Raw genomic sequence first — 19,583 nt, forward strand, 5'->3', positions numbered from 1 at the left:
TTAATCGCTTTATCTCAAGTTGAACTTGCTCATCAATCACATGCTTTACATCATCAAAATAGTAAAAGCTTAAGAAAACAATTTGGTTTAACAAGAGAAATTGCTCTCCAAATTGTTAAGAAATGTGCTATATGTCCTCAATATTTAACTGTACCTCATTTTAGAGTAAATCCTCGAGGTCTTCTTCCTAATCATTTATGGCAAATGGATGTCACTCACATTATAGAATTTGGAAAATTGAAATACGTGCATGTAACTATAGATACTTGTTCAGGATTTTTAATGGCTACTGCTCAAACTGGTGAGGCTACTAAGCATGTAATTGCTCATTGCCTGAAGTGTTTCTCCTATATGGGAATACCAAAAGTTATTAAAACTGATAATGGAACTGGATATGTTAGTAAAGCTTTTTATCAATTTTGTTTTCAATGGCAAATTGAACATAAAACAGGCATTCCTTGTAATCCTCAAGGACAAGGTATTGTTGAGAGGGTTCACAGCAGCCTCAAAATACATCTTAAAAAATTAAAGGAGGGGGAGTTGTACCCCCAGTCACCACACAATGCTTTAAATTATGCCTTATTTGTTTTAAAATTTTTAAATGAGGATGCTGCTGGAAAATCTGCAGCTGATTAATTTTGGCATGAAGGAACCACCACAAAATTTGCTCTAGTTAAATGGAAAGATCCCTGTAATAGTTTATGGAAGGGCCCCGATTCTGTATTGATAAGGGGATGAGGGCATGTTTGTGTTTTTTCACAGGAATAAAATGAAGCTTGTTGGTTGCCTGAAAGATTGGTGCGGTGTGTATGGAGCAGAGAGATGCTGATCCTGATGTTGCTGATGACCATCCAGAGATGCCAGAGTGAGACCTATTGGGCCTATCTTCCTGATCCACCAATTCTACATCCTGCAACTTGGGAAGGAAAAGAAATTATGGTTGCAGTTAATGATACCAGGCTTTTAGATCCACCTGTCACCCAAGAGTTCCAACATTACTCGCAACTTTTCTTACATTGGATATGGTAAAGGGATCCCTATATGTTTTGTAAAAAATATTACTTTGGAGGGATGTCTTGGAGTGTTTCCAAAACGAGTACTGGGACATGATAAACAATGTACCAGTCATACAAAGTTATTGCTTCCTCAAGGTAATTGGACAAATATTACTCCACCCCCTCAACGATTTCCTCCATGTACAAAATAACTGTGAGAGTCTAACAGAACTTTGTTTTGGAGATGATGTACTGGCATTGTTCCTTTAAGGTACAACATTACAGGGATACAGCAGTATATTCTTGACTGGTCTGGAAATCAGGAAGATTATAGTGACTCTTATCCTGTGTCTACAGCAGAATCTTGAGACCAAGGAATGTCAGCTGGAATTTGGTATTCCAGTACTGGATCTCCACACTTATGTTTGGAAACTTGCTACTGCCATAGGAATAGTCGCAGGATATTCCAGTCATTTGAAATATGCTTGTCCTTTCAAAGGAACTGTTTTAGCTTGTGTTAAAATGTCCTATGTTTTTTTAGTTGGTAAAGCAAATATTTCTATGAATGGTTCTGTGTTTAAAGTATCATGTCTTAATTGTATTTTGACCAATTTTATTTCCAAAATGGATAATCACATTCATGTAATACTGTTAAAACAACCTTCTTTTGTTATATTGCCATTCTATGAATGATCCATGGTTTGATAATAAAGTGCTACAAAACTAATCCAGAAACGTGTTGCTGGATTAGTTATAGCAAGAATTGCAGCTCTTGTTACTATGCTTGCTACTACTATGGTGGCTTCAGTGACTTTGTCTCAATCCATTCAGACAGCAGGGTTTGTTAATCAATTGTCTATGAATGTCTCTATGACATTAGAGATTCAAGAAGATATTGATGTAAAAGTAGAACATAAATTGAATGCTTTATATGATATGGTACAATTTTTGGGAGATGAATTCCAAAGCCTGAAAGCTAGAGTGCATTTGAAATGCCATGCTAATTATTAATGGATTTGTGTTACATCTTCTGTGTATAATGAAAGTGCTATTGGATGAGAAAGGGTTAAGGCACATCTTAAAGGAATTTTGCATGATTCTAATGAATCCTTAGATTTGGCTAAATTACATCAAGATATATTAGAAATGAGAAAGGCTAAATTGGATTTTGATGCAGTTAAAACAGCTGAAGATATTCTAGAACAAGTTAAAAGGGCTATCCCATCATGATCATCATTTACTTCACCCTTGAGTAGTGTTGTAGCTATTGGAGCATGTGTCTCAGTACGCACAATCCGTTTGCTTATGATTCTCAAGCTGATTTTGAACTCATTGCAGAGATTGGGATCGGAACTCCATGGAGTAAAGTTCCGCACATTCCTCTGACTTGACACCAGAGGCAGGTAGCCAAAGACAGGTAAGTTTTCTTTGCCTCCTTTCAACCTAAGACAGGACGTGAATGATGGAAGTCATGCTCCCATGAAACACCTAAGACAGGCACGGTCATCTGAGAGACTCAGGGGAGTCTTTAAATAAATAAAAAAGGAGGAACTGTGGGAACCCACAACTGACTCAGTTTCCCAATTTGAATCTGAAGTCTATTCTGAGTCAATAGAGTTCAAGCTTGTTTGCTCCAAGGCTGTGAGAAAGTTCTGATTAGCCCACAGAGTCTCCTTGAAGGGCTGTGAGAAAGTTCTGATTAGCCCATAAGAGGGAACATACTATCTAGTTAGACACAAGCTGCTGATGCCTTCCAGAGGTACATTGAGATAGAAAATGAAACTGCCTGTTCCCTTGTGCAAGGCAGGATAGATAGTGGTTGAATGCCTGTGTTGTGCATTGTTCTACCTCTGTCCTTCAAAACTGTATATAAGCTGGCTGTGAAATAAACTCGGGGCCATCTGCCATTGCTGTCTGGCATTTACCAGCGGAACTCTTGACTCTTTTCTGTCTTCTTCATTGTCTCTTCAATCCACACACCTCTACCCAGCTACACAGCTGACTCTAGGCAGGCCCAACAGCATATTAAAAGTGTCATGTTGTCAACTACTTGGTAGACAAATCTTTCTCCATTTTCACCATATGGCACAGGAATGCCTCAAAAAGAACCTAGAAGATCATTACATTTGTTTTTCGTTATTTAATGAATCCTACTTCTTCATTCAGTTTAAGAAATAAAAAGACAGATTGAAAGAAACTGTTAAAAATATTAATTCTTACCCAGAAGTGGAGTTCAGAAGATCCCAATTTTTGAATTTTATTCTTCTTTTGCATTATTGCCTAGAAGACATGTAACCAAAAAAAGAAAGAAAAAATTAACATTTATTTTACAATTAATAATTAAACAATCATTCCCTTCTATCTCAACTACATCTGCAATTTCTGCCTTAATTATTGACTTTCCAAATTGTGGACAAGATAAACTTCCTTGAAGCTATAAGAAGTTGCTTTGTGTGATAAGATGTTGCCTTTTGAATGACATTTCTACCTCAGTGAGTTATGTGGTACATGCTCTACATGGTAACTCCTGTGGAAAGAAGGTGGGATGTGGATAATACTGAGAAAGTCTAGTACCAGGCTAAGAAAGTCAACTGCTCTGTGTACACAATCAATTTTTATAATGCTGAACACACGAACTTTCCTCTGTTTCCACATTATCAAGTAACCAGGAGAGTCCAATCTTACACACCATCTAGGCCTTGTATTTCCTCTATTGCTTATATTTGTGTTTTTCTCAACAAAAATTGAGTGGGTTCATCTCTACCGTCACATCCTGTTTATTTTAATGTCTCTCAGGCACAGATTCTTACAGGCAAGATTGGCCATTAGTAATTTTCTACTCCAGTTTGGGTAGGTAGGGGTGATACACTAGGTGAGTTTTGGGCAGGAATAGCCAGACTAAGGGGCTATTGGCAACAGTTTGGTATTATAATATTTATAGGTGGACTTAGGCTGGTTTGAGGCAGTTTTGACAACAAACCATCATATTTTATTTCTTATATTTACAATGATGACTCAACAAATCCATTTTATTACTTTTAGTCACACTTCTGATATGCACAAGCCAGAATTGAGACTATTCTCTGTTCCCTCACATTTTCCTATAATGAGATACCAGAAATAGTAAATCAAAAATTGTCTATCCTGGGTGCACTGCACTGATTTAATATTCGTGGATTGCCCTTGAGTTTTAACATCTTTGCTTCCTACATCCTTTCTACTTCATAAAAACATAGCTATTCACATCCCCCTTTCCCTCAAAACCTATGCTTGACTTTCTGCAACTTACCCACGTCACTAACAAAGATGAGGAGTAATAAGAACTTAAGTACATTGGATTCCCAAACATCAAAATGAAACATAGGATAACAGAACCCTGAGATAAGGAAACAAAAATGATTCATAGTCAATACATGTACTCATACTTCGGAGACAGGTTAGACAATTATATCTTTAGCATTTTTATTAGTGTATATTCACTATACATAACATACTTCATTATGACATTGTCACACAAGTAGAACATATAAATTGATCATATCATATAAGCCATTGATTATAGTATTAATGGATTTGTCTAAATAAAAATAGTATTTCAAGTTACTGTTGTAAGTATTAAAATTCAAGATCATAAACTACTTATACCAGAATTTAAAATTTTGTGTGCTACTTTGGTTTCTATAGTTTAAATAATGGAGTGACATAATAAGACAATGATAAATATGTTTTCACTAATGTTTTGTTGCATCATTTTATGATTTTTATAACTTATAAAGATTTATTATCATTTCATGATTTAAAGGAAGATGCATTTGGAAACTAACAGTATAAAATTCCAGTTGCAAAATTTCACATTTTCACAGTGTTAAAAATCCCTGATGTAAAAGGCACTTAAAAAAAATTAATGGCACCGGGCGCTGGTGGCGCACACCTTTAATCCCAGCACTCGGGAGGCAGAGGCAGGCGGATCTCTGTGAGTTTGAGGCCAGCCTGGGCTACCAAGTGAGTTCCAGGAAAGGCACAAAGCTACACAGAGAAACTCTGTCTTGAAAAACCAAAAAAAAAAAAAATTAATGGCAATATTAAAATGTAAAAATAAAGACTAAAGGGCTGGAGAGATGGCTGGGCAGCTTAGAGCACTGGCTGCCCTTACAGCAGACCCAGGTTCAGTTCCCAGTCCCCACATGGCATCTCACAACCACCTGTAACTACAGTTTCTGGAGATCTGAAGACCTCTTCTCTACTCTGTGGGCTCGGCATACATGCAGGGCATATACATGCATGCACAAACATTCATATATGTAGAACAAAAATAAACACATCTTTAAAAACATAAAAGCTTTATAGAAGACAGTCCATCTATGGTATGGTTGCCAGTTTAAAAAAAAAAAAAAAAAGCACGGCACAACACAGAGCCTGACATCAGCATGTCAAGCTTTCTCTCTGGATATCGTCACTATCAAATACATGAAATACTAAAAGAAGTACCACGTGAAACAAAATTAGTTATGCTTTACAAACTGAGATATCTTAATATTAGACTTATAAATATTAAAAATGTTACCATGTTGATATAAATGATCTTCTGAAATTTGCTTGGCTCAATGTATCCCACAACATACATGGGAAATAAGGAGGCTATCTGAAATGAAAATATAAAAAAAACCCAAAGTGAAAAAAATGTAGAAAATGCACAGTTCATTATTCATAGAAAAAGCAAATACAAGGGAATAGTTGTCTATCTTATGGTAAGAGCAAAATGATGTGACCTAACTTTCCAGCCTAGAAATAAAACAGCTGAGGAAAACATACAGAAGTCTAGGCATATATGAGGGCTCAGTATTCATGGTTCTTTTTACTATTACTGTTATTATTAGCAAGCCAATTAAGAACCACGGAGATAAATCCCAGGGAGTAACGGGAGTCTCTACCTCTGACTATGACATTTGGGTTATTTCTCTTCCAGAATAGCTCTGCAGTTCCAACCGCAGTTGAGAACACTGGTTGTGCAGCAGGTGAAAATGAACAGGCTGAGCGGGCAGACTGTGAGGAAGGCACCCTGAGAAGGATATTTCCTACATTGTCAGGCTTTGGTTTGAGGCTTGGGAGGTCTAACTCTGGAGGTGAGCCAGAAAAAAGGAAGCCACCAGAGGGAACAAAATCCATTTTTGGGTCATCTCACTCAGTGACAATGATTCAACATTTCTAGTGCCTTTGCCTGTTGAAAACAAATTCATTATTCCCTAGAGAAAATGATCATCAACATAGCCTTTTGCTAATCCTAAATCACACATTAAAACCAACCAGGCATGGGAATAGAAAAGGCATTATGACAAAGACTCCTGAAATAGATCGGTAAAAATAATCTCCTACAACACAGATCAGCAAACGTTATATGAAGGGCCAGATGAGTTCAGTGTGTCACAATTTCCCCTATTGCACTTTCTTTTCTCGCCTACTTTTTTTTTTACAAATATAAAATATATATATAAAATCTGTGTCTATATCTATCTCTCTCTATATATAAATAAAAATATAGATAGATAGGTAGGCAGATAGATAGATAGATAGATAGATAGATAGATAGATAGATAGATAGATAGATAGATAGATGGATGGATGGATGGATGGATGGATGGATGGATGGATGGATGGATGGATAGATGGATAGATAGATAGATAGATAGATAGATAGATAGATAGATAGATAGGTAGATAGATAGATAGATAGATAGACAGACAGATAGATGGAATATTCTTATCTTTCCGGACATTCAAAAGCATGCCTGACATCATTAAACATAAAATTGTTTTGTATGGTCTAGGACACATAATAGGTAGGGCTAAAAATTTGATGAAGAGAACTAACAGTCTTAAGAAAGGAACCAAACTAAAATTCTGCAACTAAATATTACAGTAATTAGTATTAAGAGGCTGAGAGGGAGCCTGGGAAGATGGATCAGTGGTTAAAAAGGGCTTGCTGTTCTTCCAGAGGTTTGGAGTTCAGTTCCCAGCACCCACGTCCAATGGCTCACAACCGTCGGTAACTATCTCCAAGGGTTCAAATGAAATAAACAAAGCTTCTTTTGAAAGAAGACCCCAACAGCTAAGTTTAAATGTAGCATAAACAAGGAAGAGGTGTGCTACAAGATGGGTTAGGGGAAAACATCCTGAGGAAAGCATAAAATTATAAACCCTGGAAAATATATGGAAAAAGCACAGCAAAGGTAGAGCACATGGTACATAACCCATGTGTGACACTGACATTTCAGGAGGAGGGAGGAAGTAGAGAGGAGGCTATATTGAAATAAGTGCAACTGAAGACTTCTCAAAATTCAGAGGCAAAAAACAAAACAAAACAAAAAAAAAAAAAAACCAGTGATTCATGAATACTACAAACCAAGAAAGTTAAGAACAAAGAGATCATTGTCAGGGTAGTTGGTTGTAGAAGCAATAGAGAGGGGAATAACAGGGTACAAGTGATCTGACTAGGGAAATGGGAAAGGGGGGACTCTTATTAAGGAGGAGGGTGGGGACAAATACAGAAGAAAAGAGAAAGGAAAAGTACCAGTAAAGATGTCTGAAAAAGTCATTTGGAATCATACTGTTAATGATCTACTAAAAGTATAATATGCATAAGTTGGTGTATAAATATTCACATGTAGTTTAAATAAAATTTTTCCATCTCTACTGTCAATACTCTTTTCAAGAGCCAAAGACCAACTCACAAAATCCCAACACCAAGCATAAGAAGCCCTATTCTGAGGTATTGGTCAGGATTGGTTGTCCAAGAGAGCCTCAAAACATTGCAGGCTCTTTTCATGGTTGCCACCAAGAGGTGGACGGTCCCTATTGCTTAAAGACAGCACTTATTTCAGACACAAGGCTCAGAAGTACCCAAGCTGTAACTGAGCTGAATGCCTTCTCCCTGAGGACTAGCTTTCATAGTCTCAGAAGGCCCCATGTAAGCTTCCAAAGAAGGAAAATGACCTACAGTCACCACTTTACTAAATCGCCATAATTCGTAACAACAATCCATAAACGTTTGTCCTATACCCACTAATAAATGTAGTTTACACATTTCACTAAGGAAACATTTCTGCAATAGATGGAGACCACTACAGAAAACAACAACCAACCAAAACTCAGAGCTGTGGAATCCAGGCCCAATGGATACACTTAAAAACAACTCCAGCATCTAAGACTCAAGGAACATTGTAGAGGAGAAGGCAGGAAGACTGTAAGAAAATTTAAGTCCAAGTGGATCAAAGACCTCAACATAAATCCAGTTACTCTGAACCTGATAGAAGAGAAAGTAGGAAGTACTCTTGAGTGCATTGGCACCGGAGATCACTTCCTAAATATAACACCAAGTAGCACAGACACTGAGAGAAACAATTAATAAATGGGACCTCTTGAAACTGAGAAGCTTTTGTAGAGCAAAGGACATGGTCAACAAGACAAAGTGACAGACTACAGAACTGGAAAAGATCTTCACCAACCCCACATCTGACAGAGGGCTGATATCCAGAATATATAAAGAACTCAAGAAATTAGTCATCAAAATGCCCAACAGTCCAATTAAGAAATGAGCTAAACAGAGAATTCTTAACAGAGGAAGCTCAAATGGCTGAAAGACATTTAAGGAATTGCTCAACATTACTAATCATCAGGGAAATGCAAATCAAAATAACTCTGAGATACCACCTTACACCTGTCAGAATGGCTAAGATCAAAAACACTGAAGACAGCTTATGCTGGAAAGGATGTGGACCAAGGGGAACATTCCTACACTGCTGGTGGGAATGCAAACTTGTACAGCCACTTTGGAAATCAATATGGTGTTTTCTTAGAAAATTGAAAATCAATCTCCCCCAAGACCCAGCTATACCACTCTTGGGAATATACCCAAGGAATGCTCAATCATACCACAAAGGCACATGCTCAGCTATGTTCATAGCAGCATTGTAATAGCCAGAACCTGGAAACAACCTAGATGCGCTTTAACTGAAGAATGAATAAATAAAATGTGGTACATACACAAAATGGAGTACTACTCAGCAGAGAAAAACAATGACATCATGAGGTTTGCAGGCAAATGGATGGAACTAGAAAAAATCATCCTGAGTGAGGTAACCCAGACTCAGAAAGACAAACGTGGTATGTACTCACTCATAGGTAGATACTAGATGTAAAGCAAAGGATGACTAGACTGCTACTCACAAGTCCAGGGAGGCTACCTAGTAAAGAGGACCCTAAGAAAAACACAGGGTTCGCCCAACAACAGAGAAATGGATGAGACCTACATGAGCAAACTGTTTGTGAGGGGGTTAATGAAGGGCAAGGGTTGGGGGAAAGAGGGCTTAGGGGAGCAGGAGATCCCAGCTACATCAAGAATAGAGAGGGAGAACAAGGAAATAAAGACCATGATAAATGAAGACCCCTTGGGAATAGGAAGAAGCAAAATGCTAGAGAGGTCCCTAGAAATCCACAAAGATACCTCCACAATAGGCTACTGGCAATGGTCGAGAGAAAGCCCAAACTGACCTACTCTGGTGATCAAATGGCTGAACACCCTGTTTTGATAGAATTCTCATCCAGTGAATGATGGAAACAGATGCAGAGATCCATGACCAAGCCCCAGGTGGAGCTCCAGGAGTCCAAATGTCGAGAGAGAGAGGAGGGATTATATGAGCAAGAGATATTGAGACCATGATTGGAAAAGGCACATAGACAAACTAGTGGAAACACATGAACTATGAACCAATAGCTGAGGAACCCCATGGAACTGGACCAGGCCCTCTGGATAAGTGAGACAGTCGATTAGCTTGAACTGTTTAGGAGGCCCCTAGTCAGTAGGACCGGGACCTGTCCTTAGTGCATAAGCTGGCTTTTTGGAACCTAGGACCTATGCTGGGACACTTTGCTCAACCTTTGGTATAGGGTGGAGGGGACTGGACCTGCCTTAACTGAATCTACCAGGCTGAGCTGAAGAGTCCTTGCCTTGGAGGAGGTGAGAATGGGGGGGAGGGTCGGGGGAATGTTGGGGGTGGGGTGGGAGGAGGGAGGACAGGGGAATTGGTGGCTGATATGTAAAATTAAATTAATTATAAAATTAAAAAAAAAGAATTAGCAGACACACAGTTCTGATTCTTCGGCTCCAACATGGACTGGACACTTTGAAATATTAATATATCAATTACCCCTTTTTAAATAAAAAGATTTATTTTTATTTAAAAAAAAAAGCCAGAGAATCAGAGAACTAACTGGGATTGTGTCTCCTAGTAGTGTTGGAAGCTACACCCATACAATCTCATCAGCATAGCTTCCTAACTGTGAGCTTAACAAAGGCAACAGTAGACAACCCAAAGTGGACAGAAGGCCATGAGGCCTCAGCTCGACAGAAAGAACTACAGGCAACTAAGGAACTTCGAGAGAGGGAGAAATAGTGTTCCCCATGGAAAAACACATCAGTGGTTTTCTAATACTAAATGGTCAGCCCTGAAAACATACAAGTAACCTTACACAGACTAGTAATATATGTTCATACATATTACAGTGTGTGTATGTAAAACAACAGTTAATGTTTTAAAAAGAGGCCATGAATTTGAAAGAGAGCAAGGAGGGGTACATGGGAGGTTGAGGGGAGGAAAGGGAAGGAGAAATTATGTGATTTTATTACACTCTCAAATAAAACCTCAAAAAAGTAACAGAATTAAATTTTTTTTAAAGAGCTTAAATAAGTAGAAGAATATTCTGTATTCTATGACTGGAAAAATACAATATTGTTAAGATATTAATTTTAAAAATTTTGAGAAGAAATGGAAAGGAGAATTACTGTGATTAAATTAAAATTATTTTTCTTTCTGTAAACAAAAGATAAATATATAGAATAATCCAAGATTTCATCTAAGTTTAGAAAAAAAACAGTAAAGAAAGAAAGGAAGGAAAAGGATGAAAGAAAGAAGAAAAGGAGAGAGAGAGAAAACAAACAAGCAGATTTTAAGGGTCTTTGAGACAATTGCTTTGTGTGCTTCCTACTGAGTCTAGATCACTTAAAAAATAGTTATGGGATATGAAAGAAAGTTCATAAGGTCACCTTGTGAGGAAAATTAATTTTGTATTTTACGTAGGAAAACCACTGAGTAACAGTAAATTTAATTAATAGTTTATCCAATGTATAGAAATACTGTTCAATTGTATCTTTCTTTTATCTATGCTGCATAAAAGTTGGAGACCTTTCTGTAAAACAATAATATAAACAATAAAGTCAGATGGAAGCCTTGAGTAGAACTCGGTTCTAAGATGCTGTGTGCCTCAAAGCAAACTAGAAAGTGCAGGCGCTTCACAGGCAAGCCTGGCTTAACTGGATGCCTGGGCCTTGTGGCCTTCATCGGTTAGAGGAAGCGAGTGCTACCTGCTGGACTGGACTACTATGGGACTGAAGCAAAATGGCCCCCACTTCTGAAGCTTGGCACACATAGTCTTCCATTCTTAATTTTACCTAGCAATACAGTGAGGATTCACTCATCTTCAGCACTTTCTAAAACACCACAGCCAAGCTTTGGTTGAGAAAAATATTGAACAGGCAAAGATTTTGCAGAGTTTCTTCAATGTCGTTAGTTTAATCGCTGGTTAAAAGATCATTTCTATCTCCAGACACAAGCAGCAGAGTTGGTAAGTCCACTGTGAAATACAGAGAACAGGCATGGCCTCTTGCTTCCAGGTGCTTCTTTTAGACACTGGCTTCAAGGTGAGTAGCCTTCAGCAGAGTTAAGAATTTGTCTCCAGGAAACAAAAGGAGGGATTTGAATCTGTTCAAGTCCTTGGGAAACTTATATTTCTAAAATCAGAGATGTGTTCAGAAATGTTAAAGTAAATTAATTAGTTACAAGGTTTGAAACTATTAATATATATCCTATAAACATATTCCTTGTCATCTGCTATTTGGTTTACAAAGAGATAATTTAATCTATATATTAAGCATCATGACAACAACTGAAGCATCTAATTAATCTGTAGAAATCCACTCCTACAATGTATTTTTAAGAGTGTTTAATGGTATTTAACAGGATGCCAAGTCAGACAAAGCTTATGGAGAGGGAGGTTGGGTCTCAAGTAGAAGTGCTACAGCAACATCTTCTAGGAGGAGGAACATCCAATTGCCTGTGGGGACACAGTTGGAGGCCTCTTTCAGCATCTGTATCAAAGGCTAGCAGGTCCTCACTGTTCTTGAGTGGAAGGTTCTGTGGACTTGATGAACAAGGACTGTCCTTCCTTGGACCCTTCAGGCCAGATCTGACGTTCACTGAAGAAAGAACTAGATAGCAACTTGCAAGGAACCAGGAGTCTTGAGTTGAGAATCTTCTATGAAATTTACCAATATTTGAATACCTTTAAAATCCTAATCCTATGAAGGATAGAGCAGCTGCCAGATGGCGTCTCAAAGAGGTTGGAAAATACACAAATTGTTCAGGTAGGAAAACCTGACTTGAGCACTTGCCCATCCCCAGACCTCGGAGGCCTGCCTCAGGAGAAAGCTAGTTCTGCAGAGGGCGTGTGGTCGATGCCGAGCCTCCTTTGCCTCTTGGCGGCTTTCTTGGCACTGCAAGTGTGCTGTAAGGCAGAATGACTGTTACTTGCACAGGTAAGGCCTCTGTCCAGGTCCATCTGTGCAGGAAACATCCAACACCTATACTCTAGTGACACTGTTTCATCTTCAAGGAGGTGCATCTGAGTTCTTGATGGGCACGCCCAAACACAGGTCTTCTTCAGTTCCCTCAAAAGCACTAGGACAGGAGACACAATTTGCCACTTGGAAGCTTTGGATGTTTCTCTTCTGTGGAAATTCTTACAGAGATCCAGAAAGCACCTTCATGCACAAGTAACAGCACAAAGGAGTTAATGAGATATAGAGTTGTGTAGATGCAGAATCCACCATGGCTTAGAAATGCCAAAACATGGGATACAAGGTTAACTCAAAAAAAAAAAAATCAATAGCCCTCCTGTATACAAATGATAAATGGACTGAAAAAGAAATCAATAAAAAATCACCCTTTACAATAACCACAAATAACATAAAACATTTTGCGGTAACTCTAACCAAACAAGAAAAAGACCTATATGACAAGAACTTTAAATCTTTGAAGAAAGAAATTGAAGAAGATATCAGAAAATTGAAAGATCTCCCATGCTCTTGGAGGATAGGTAGGATCAACATAGTAAAAATGGCAATCTTACCAAAAGCAATTTACAGATTCAATGCAATTCCCATCAAAATCTCAACACAATTCTGTACAGACCTTGAAAGAACAACTCAACTTCATGTGGAAAAACAAAAAACTCAGGATAGCCAAAACAATCCTGTACAATAAAAGAACCTCCAGAGGCATCACCATCCTGACTTCAAGCTCTACATAGAGCTGTAGTAATAAAAAGAGCTTGGTATTGACATTAAAACAGACATGTGGATCAATGGAATTGAATTGAAGACCCTAACATTAATCCACACACTCATGAACACCTGATTTTTGACAAAGAAGCCAAAAATACACAGTGGCAAAAAGAAAGCATCTTCAACAAATGGTGCTAGCATAAATGGATGGTTGCATGTAGAAGATTGCAAATAGATCCGTATCTACTGCTCTGCACAAAACTGAAGTCCAAGTGGATCAAAGAGCTCAACATAAATCCAGTTACACTGAACCTAAGAGAAAGTAGGAAGTAGCCTTGAACACATCAGCACAGGAAACCACTTCCTAAATATAACACCAGTAGCACAGACACTGAGAGCAACAATTAATAAATGGGGCCTCCTGAAACTGAGAAGCTTCTATAAGGCAAAGGACACAGTAAATAAGACAAAATGACAGCCTTCAGAATGGGAAAAGATCTTTGCCAAGCCTACATCTGACAGAGGGATGATCTACAAAATACATGAAGAACTTAAGAAATGAGACATCAAAATACCAAATAGTCCAATTAAAAAATGGGGTACAGACTAAACAGAGAATTCTCAACAGAAGAATTTCAAATGGCCGAAAAACACTTAAAGAATTGCTTAACATCCTTAGCTCTCAGGAAAATGCAAATCAAAATAACTCTGAGATACCATCTTATTCCTGTCAGAATGGCTAAGATAAAAAATGCTAATGACAGCCTATGCTGAAGAGGATGTAGAGTAAGAGGAACACTCCTCCACTGTTGGTGGGAGTGCAAACTTGTACAGCCACTTTGGAATCAATCTGGTGGAATCAATCTGGTGGAAATCAATGCACCTCAAGACCCAGCTATTCCACTCCTGGGTATATACTCAAAGGAAGCACATTCATGCCACAAGGACGGTTGCTCAACTATGTTCATAGCAGCTTTCTTCATAATAGCCAGAACCTGTAAATAACCTAGATGCCCCTCGACCAAACAATGGATAAAGAAAATGTGGTACATTTACACAAAGGAGTATTACTCAGTGGTAAAAACAATGACATCATGAAATTTTCAGGCAAATGGATGGAACTAGAAAAACCATCCTGAGTGAGGTAACCCAGACCCAAAAAGACAAACACAGTATGTACTCACTCATAAGTGGATATTAGATGTAAAGCAAAGGATAACCAGGCTACAATCCATAACCCCAGAGAAGCTAGGTAACAAGGAGGACCATAAGAGAGACATGCATGAATCCCCCTAGAAAAGAGAAATAGATAAGATCTCCTGAGTACATTGGGAGCATGGCGGGAAGAGGAGGAGGTAAGAGGAGGTGACAAGAGAACATGAGGGAATGGGATGGTCGAGTTGGAGGAGGGACAAAGAGGGAGAGAAAGGAAAGAAATATCCTGATAGAGGGCCCATTATGGGGTTAGGGAGGAACCGGGTGCTAGGGAAATTCCCAGGAAGCCACAAGGAGGACCCCTGCTAAGACTCCAAGCAATAGTGGAGAGGGTCCTTGACCTGGCCTTCCCCTGTTATCAGATCGATGACTACCATAATTGTCATCATATAACCTTCATCCAGCAACTGATGGAAGCAGATGCAGAGATCCACAACTAAGCAATGGGTGGAGCTCCAGGAGTCCAGTCCAAGAGAGAGAGGAGGGATTATATGAGCAAAGGGATCAAGATCATGATGGGGAAACCCACAGAGACAGCTGACCTGAGCTATTTGCTGCTCACTGAATCTGGACCAATAGCTGGGGAACCTGCATGGGATCGAACTAGGTCCTCCAAATGTGGGTGACAGTTGTGTGGCTTGGGCAGTATGTGGGGCCACTGACACTGGAACCAGAGTTTATCCCAGGTGCATGAAGTGGCTTTCTGGAGCCCATTCCCTATGGAGGGATACCTTGTTCAGCCTCCATACAGGTGAGAGGGCCTTGGTCCTGCCTCAACTTGATGTGCCAGACTTTATTGACTCCCCATGAAAGGCCTTACCCTCTCTAAGGAGTGGATGGGGGAGTGGGGTTGGGGGAAGGAGGGAGTGAGCAGGAGGAGGGAGGGAGGGAGGGAGGGAGGGGGAACTGTGATTGGTATGTAAAATGGAAAAAACTTTTAAATAAAAAAGAAATGCCAAAACACAAGAGCCTCCATAAGGCAAACTGCAATTAAAAGAGTTTCGTTACTTCTAGGAAGATAGCAGAGTGGAGACTAACTTCATGAGATGGTGAAGGAGAGAGTCAGTGTAAGGAAAGATAGACAAAACAGGCTCTGAACCAAAGAAAGAACTGGAAGAGCTTCAGAAATGCACAAAAGAAGGCAAGAAGGATGGGGAGGCAGAATGAATGGACCAGGGAGCACTGAGGCAACAACCCCACCAAACCAGGCAAGCTTCTGTCCTGGACAGAGTCCTTCCAGGAAGGAAGAAGAGCTGCTCTAGAGCTCAGAGCCAGCCTCCACATGCAAAACCCCAGGGCACTCGAGCACCGTGGTTTCAGGGACACAGCCCGTACTTCTGGGAACCCAATTCAGAGTCTAAACTCTTCTCAGGAATACAGAGATGTGAAACTGGGAGATTTACAATACCCATAATTCCCCTCCCCTACCATATGGCAGAGGAGCAGGTGACCTGACAAGGTGCTTCCAGAGAAAATCAGAACTGGGCAGAAGGTGACCTCAACCAAAGGAACTCAGAAGCAAAGGAGGATAGCTGGGGGCCCCAAAGCTCCGAGAAAGGACTAGAAAACTGGCACCACCTAGTGTCCCAGTACTTACACCTCTGCTAGTGCCCCCGGGAGCAGGAGAATCTTTGAAAGCATGAGATGTACATGGCAGGATGAGGACCCTGTTGCTTCATCTGGACAGGAGAAGTAGACCCCAAACCACACAGAGTGAGGAGACACAGACACTCAAGGAGGGCTGAAGTGGTGAGATCCTCAACATCCCTTCCTCAACCACAGCAGAAAATAACATGGTGCAGTGTCCTCATCAAGAGAACTAAGGTAAACAGAGGGGTGAACTCCCATTCCAAAAGAAAGCATCAATTAAGATCACTGATTCCAGTTTATTTCTATTTGTGTACATACTTTTAGATTTTATTTTCTGTTTTATATGTGTAATAGCTTGGTCAAATGTTTAAAACATTTTAATTAAACTTATTTTCTCTTAGTATGTACAGTTACATATTTTGAGTGTTAGCTGATATGCTTACTTGTATCTTATTTGAAGAAGCTCTTAAGTCTGTCCTTTTCTCTAAAGCTAATCCATAGTATTTCTACACTGATTTTTATGAGTTTACACATACTTCCCCCTTCATTCATACTCTCTCTCTCCCTTTACTTCATGCCCTAACTCTTTTCTCTTCACTGATTTATTATATTAGTTTTTTCCCAAACAGGATCATAAGCAAACATATAAAAATATATAGAGAAAATTAATCACAGAAATAGAGATTCTGAAGGAAAACCTTAAAAATTCTTCAAAGAATACTATACACAGAGGAACAAGAACAATAATTTTATAGATGAGAATACAGGAAGGAGTACATTCTCTGAAAATAACAGATGAACATAAAAGATCTGAAAAGGAATCAATCATGTTGAACACAGCAAACTTGCAAACATTCAGAATTATAAATCTAGAAAGAAAAAAATTGCCAGTTAACCAGCACACCTAAACATCAAACAACAAAAATCATAAATAAAAGTAAATCCATTTCAGTTATAACCCTGAACAAAAATGGCCTTAACTCACTCATTGAAAGATATAGACTGATTGACTGGATCAGCAAACAAGACCAACCGATCTGCTATTTCCAAGAAACCCATTGATCTAGGAGAGACATCCATAAACTGACTCAAAAGTTGAACATCAAAGTAACATGCAAGTGGAAGCCACAAACAAGACAACAACCATTCTTGTTCCTGGTAAACTTCAAAGCAAACTAGTCAGGAGAGATAACATTTAATCACTACACATTTAAAGTAGGAACAACCCATCGAAAGGATGTTACTGTTGTAAATGTCCACTGACTCTTTGGGCATAAAAGAATCTATAGGTTTTTAAATAGTAGTGGGAGGGGTATGTCTTCTCACATCTAAGTAGGTCTTCCAGATTAAAACTAAGTAGAGGAGGTGGAGAAGTGGTTCAGTACTTAAGAGCATTGGCTACTCTTTCAGAGGACCCAGGTTCAGATCCCAGCACTGACACGGTGGCTCACAACCATCTGTGCATAGGGAACAAGTGAAACTGATGCCGTCTTCTTGCCTTCCTACTTACTGGATACTTTTGGTGCACAGACAAAACACCCGTACACATAAAAATAAATTAAAAATTAAAATACATGAATAAACCTCAGAGCTAGTTACAATAAAAGTCAAACACATTTAAGAGATACCTGCATAATATTCTACCAAACAGATAGGAAGCAGACATTCTTAGACTTTGTCTAACACTAACAACATTATAAGCCACAAAACAAGTCTTGATAAATAAAACATGAAATGGTTCTCTGCTTTCTCTCAGATCCCAATGGTATAAAACTATTAATCAATAGCAAGAATGACCTCAAAACATACACAAATAATTAGAGATGTAAAAATACACTTTCAATGAACAGTAGGTCATCGAAGACACCAGAGAGGAAACTTGAAGATTCCAGGAATTAAATGAAATGCTAGCACCACCTGCTAATCATGCTCACAATAAAAATTCAGAGTGGGGTGTAAATGGCTGAGCTGATAAAATGTCTGTGTGCTTCAGCACAAAAGCCAGGGTCATCAGCATCCATCCATAACATCAGTTCTGAAAGGGACAGAGAAAGGCAGATCACTAGAGCTCATTGGATGGGCCACGGTAAGCTGCAGACAAGAGTCTCCTTACTCAATCAAGCACTAAGTTTGGTGATTCCCCTCGGGTAGACTTTGGTTTACTTGGGAGTCCTTCCACTCCAGGTGCAATTGTACCGTCACCAAGCAATGTGTCTGGCAGGATAATGGACAAGTCACATTCACGTGTGACCCAGGGAAGGGCTGGGAAGGTAATGGAAGGCCACATTCCCATGCAGAAGAGGGAAGTGTTTTGTTAGAATTGGTGTGGGGGCATCTTCTATAGTGCACATAATACATGATAGGTGTGCAGTCCTGCCAATGCAGGCAGTCTGCTTTCCAGGTCCCTGCTTAGGCAAGGACATCTGCAGCTTTTCCTTGCCCTAAAGCATTATTTGTGACAGAAGGACAAACTCCAGGCAGCAAAGAAGGCCCTGCTGTTAGCAAAAGCAAAAGTCATGCAGTCATGCTGACTTACATATTACAAAAGATATGGACTAATTATGCACCCCAGATTGAAAATCAGTCCCATAAAGAAAGACAATTGAATTGATAATCAATTATGTATAAATATGTCACTACAATCTTGTCTAAAAACAATTTATCTCTGTCAAACTTGCTCTACAATTTCTTCCATCAGTTATCTCACTTTCCCAACACAACTTTTCCAACTTATCTAGGGATTCCAAAGGGAAACTGAATAAGTTAAAAATTAAAATCTAGTTGCCAAAATTCTTAGCATCTTGGAATGATCATGTCTAAGGCCTTGTCAGAACAAATATCCTAAATACCTGTGACCCACTTTCATCATTTTTGTCCCTCGAAATATGGACCATCTTTCCTTTATATCCATTTCTCAGACAAAATGGTTAGGGGACATGAACTAACCTTTACTCTTATTTTTAAAAATGGAATCTAATACCCCAGAAAAATTTTGAATCTCCCGATGAACATGTAAATACCAACCCAAATGTAAGCATGTGTTTTAGTTAAGAAAATTAAGTCTTGAATATGCTTTGAACAGTTGGAAAATCACTAATGCAATTTTGAACCCGCTTTAGGAGCCTCTCACATAGCTTCATCAGTACTACTGGATTGATAAATTTGCTTATAATGAAGTGACTTGTTAAAAATACATTCTAGGGGCTAGAGACATGGCTCAGTGGTTAACTGCAGTAGCTGCTCTTCCAGAGAACCTAGATTTGATTCCCAGCATCCACGAAGCAGCACATAATAATCAATGTCACTCCAGTTCTAGGAGATCCAACACCCTCTTCTGACCTCTGCAGGGACTGCCTCCATGTCATGCACAGACTTACATGCAAGCAAAA

General features: G+C 39.1%; 1 protein-coding gene across 1 annotated transcript in view; it reads right to left on the reverse strand.

Moving 5' to 3' along the window:
- Dpy19l2 (dpy-19 like 2) overlaps positions 1–19,583 on the reverse strand; it is a 103,311-nt gene that overhangs the window by 58,636 nt on the left and 25,092 nt on the right. The window contains exons 10-12 of the mRNA XM_006991681.4: positions 5,560–5,637; positions 4,285–4,371; positions 3,216–3,275 (exon numbers count right to left, since the gene is read on the reverse strand). Of these exons, the coding sequence (XP_006991743.1) occupies positions 3,216–3,275; positions 4,285–4,371; positions 5,560–5,637 (225 nt within the window). The remainder of the gene's footprint in view (positions 1–3,215; positions 3,276–4,284; positions 4,372–5,559; positions 5,638–19,583) is intronic.

The sequence above is a fragment of the Peromyscus maniculatus genome, chromosome 7 (genome assembly GCF_049852395.1).
Source record: "Peromyscus maniculatus bairdii isolate BWxNUB_F1_BW_parent chromosome 7, HU_Pman_BW_mat_3.1, whole genome shotgun sequence".
NCBI lineage: Eukaryota > Metazoa > Chordata > Mammalia > Rodentia > Cricetidae > Peromyscus > Peromyscus maniculatus.